At 32.4% G+C, this 1848-nt stretch overlaps 1 protein-coding gene across 1 annotated transcript in view; it reads left to right on the top strand.

The window, feature by feature from the left end:
* The window catches only part of LOC104994617 (ribosomal protein S6 kinase alpha-3-like), a 15291-nt gene extending 13738 nt beyond the window's left edge, over window positions 1-1553 (top strand). The window contains exon 3 of the mRNA XM_010848255.1: window positions 510-1553. Coding sequence (XP_010846557.1) covers window positions 510-614 — 105 coding nt within the window. The 3' untranslated portion in view covers window positions 615-1553. The remainder of the gene's footprint in view (window positions 1-509) is intronic.
* Window positions 1554-1848: the final 295 nt, after the last annotated feature.

Here is a 1848-nt window from a genome sequence, read left to right as displayed (position 1 = left end):
TAACACATTGTAAATCAAGTATACTTCAATTTAAAAATAAAAATAAATTGCTCTGCCCAGTAAATGAGAAATTGCGGCAGTTTTTATATAGAAAAGACTATTCAACAGAATTGAATCAGCAGAAAATTATGGTTAACGGGAACTCCTGTATAACAATTTTTATGGAATCAGAATTTTTGTTCTGTTAAAAGCAGAGTAGTTACCACCTGTGTTACACTTTAAACATGTTAGACTGATTGCTACATGTTTTAAAGATTTTTCCTTGTCTTACATGTTATTTGATCTTCAGGGAATTGGCAAATAACAATAAGAAATGTGTTCACTTATATTGACACCTAAAGTTATAAGCACTGTTTACAATTCATTGTGTTTATAATTGATAGAGTTTGAGGAAAATAGTTAATGTACCAGAATCTTTCTAATAAGCTGTATTACAATAGGAGTCTTATTTTAGCAATAGCATAGTTTGTGATACTTTGTAAAACTTACTTTCTCTTATTTAAATACAGGTTTTCTTAGTCAAAAAAATCTCAGGCTCTGATGCTAGACAGCTTTACGCCATGAAAGTACTGAAGAAGGCCACACTGAAAGGTAAGTGCTACTGCAGTTTGTAGTGTTCGTGTAGTATGAACAGACGAAAAATCTCAATTGATCTCATATGATTTCTCAGCCAGTTACTTAAATTCTGAATCTGTTCCTATTACTGTCTTTAAATTTAGACTTTGTTTTAGTGGATTTTTTCCTACAAGACTAGGACTCATATGACTAGTGATAATGGGAGTTGCCATGTTTTGAAAGAAGTATGACAAATTTTTCTTGGGTTTTAGGCAAATAGAAGTTTAGAATATTAAAACTAGGTTTGATACGTTTACCAGTTCATATTAGTATTTTAATATTTTAAAAATGTACTAATTAATTTATGACACACAATAGCTTTTATTCTAAGGACTTTAACATTTTGACTTCTGGTCTGCAAATTGGTTCTTGTAGGTAAACAGTCTCTTAGAAAAAATTGTACCTAGATTTCAAAATACTTAAATCTTCCTTTTTAAAAGTAGTATTGGGTTTTTTTTTTACCACATAACCTCTAATTGTTTTATGTGTTGATTCCTAACATCTCTTTTTCCTCTTCAAGTTTATCTGTATTTTCTAAAGGTTTTAAAATATTCTGGAAGGAATATTTATGATGATCAATTACTATTTCTGATGTTATTCTTCCCAATTAGTAACTCACGCTGGATTTTGCCATCATTTCAAGAAATTTCATCTTCTTCTAAAAATACCATCCATTGCTTCTGTTCTTTTGCTCTTTCCTGAATGTATTTTTTCTTTCCTATCTAGTGTCCACTTCCTGACCTACTACTTAGTTGATTCTTGCTGGGACCAGGGCATTAAAATTATATCCTTAGTGTCCTACTCTGTGTCACTATTTTTTATAACTTCATACTCAGGAATCCCATGTTATACAGCTACATCTGTTGTTTGGTCATCCAGTTGTTTCTGACTCTTTGTGACCCCATGGACTGCAGCATGCCAGCCTCCTTGTTACTCACCATCTCCCGAAGTTTGCTTCGGGGTTGATTTCCTTTAAGATTGGCTTGTTTGACTTCCTTGCTGTCCAGGGGACTCTCAGAAGTCTTCTCCAGCTTATTTAAGAGAGTTCATTTACAGAAGCAACAGAAGTAGTTTGTTTTCATGTATATAACAGCACTTGTGTTGTGCATAATATATATAAAGGAAACAATGAAACTCTGAGAAACCTAAAAGATATTAGGAAAGGAAAAACATGCCCAATTTCTTTTGAGAAGGCTAATAAGATTCTCAGTATTCCACTAGTCATCTAGTTAG

The sequence above is a fragment of the Bison bison genome, unplaced genomic scaffold (genome assembly GCF_000754665.1).
Source record: "Bison bison bison isolate TAMUID 2011002044 unplaced genomic scaffold, Bison_UMD1.0 scf7180017849907, whole genome shotgun sequence".
Taxonomy (NCBI): domain Eukaryota; kingdom Metazoa; phylum Chordata; class Mammalia; order Artiodactyla; family Bovidae; genus Bison; species Bison bison.
This window is presented reverse-complemented; position numbering and strand designations above follow the sequence as displayed.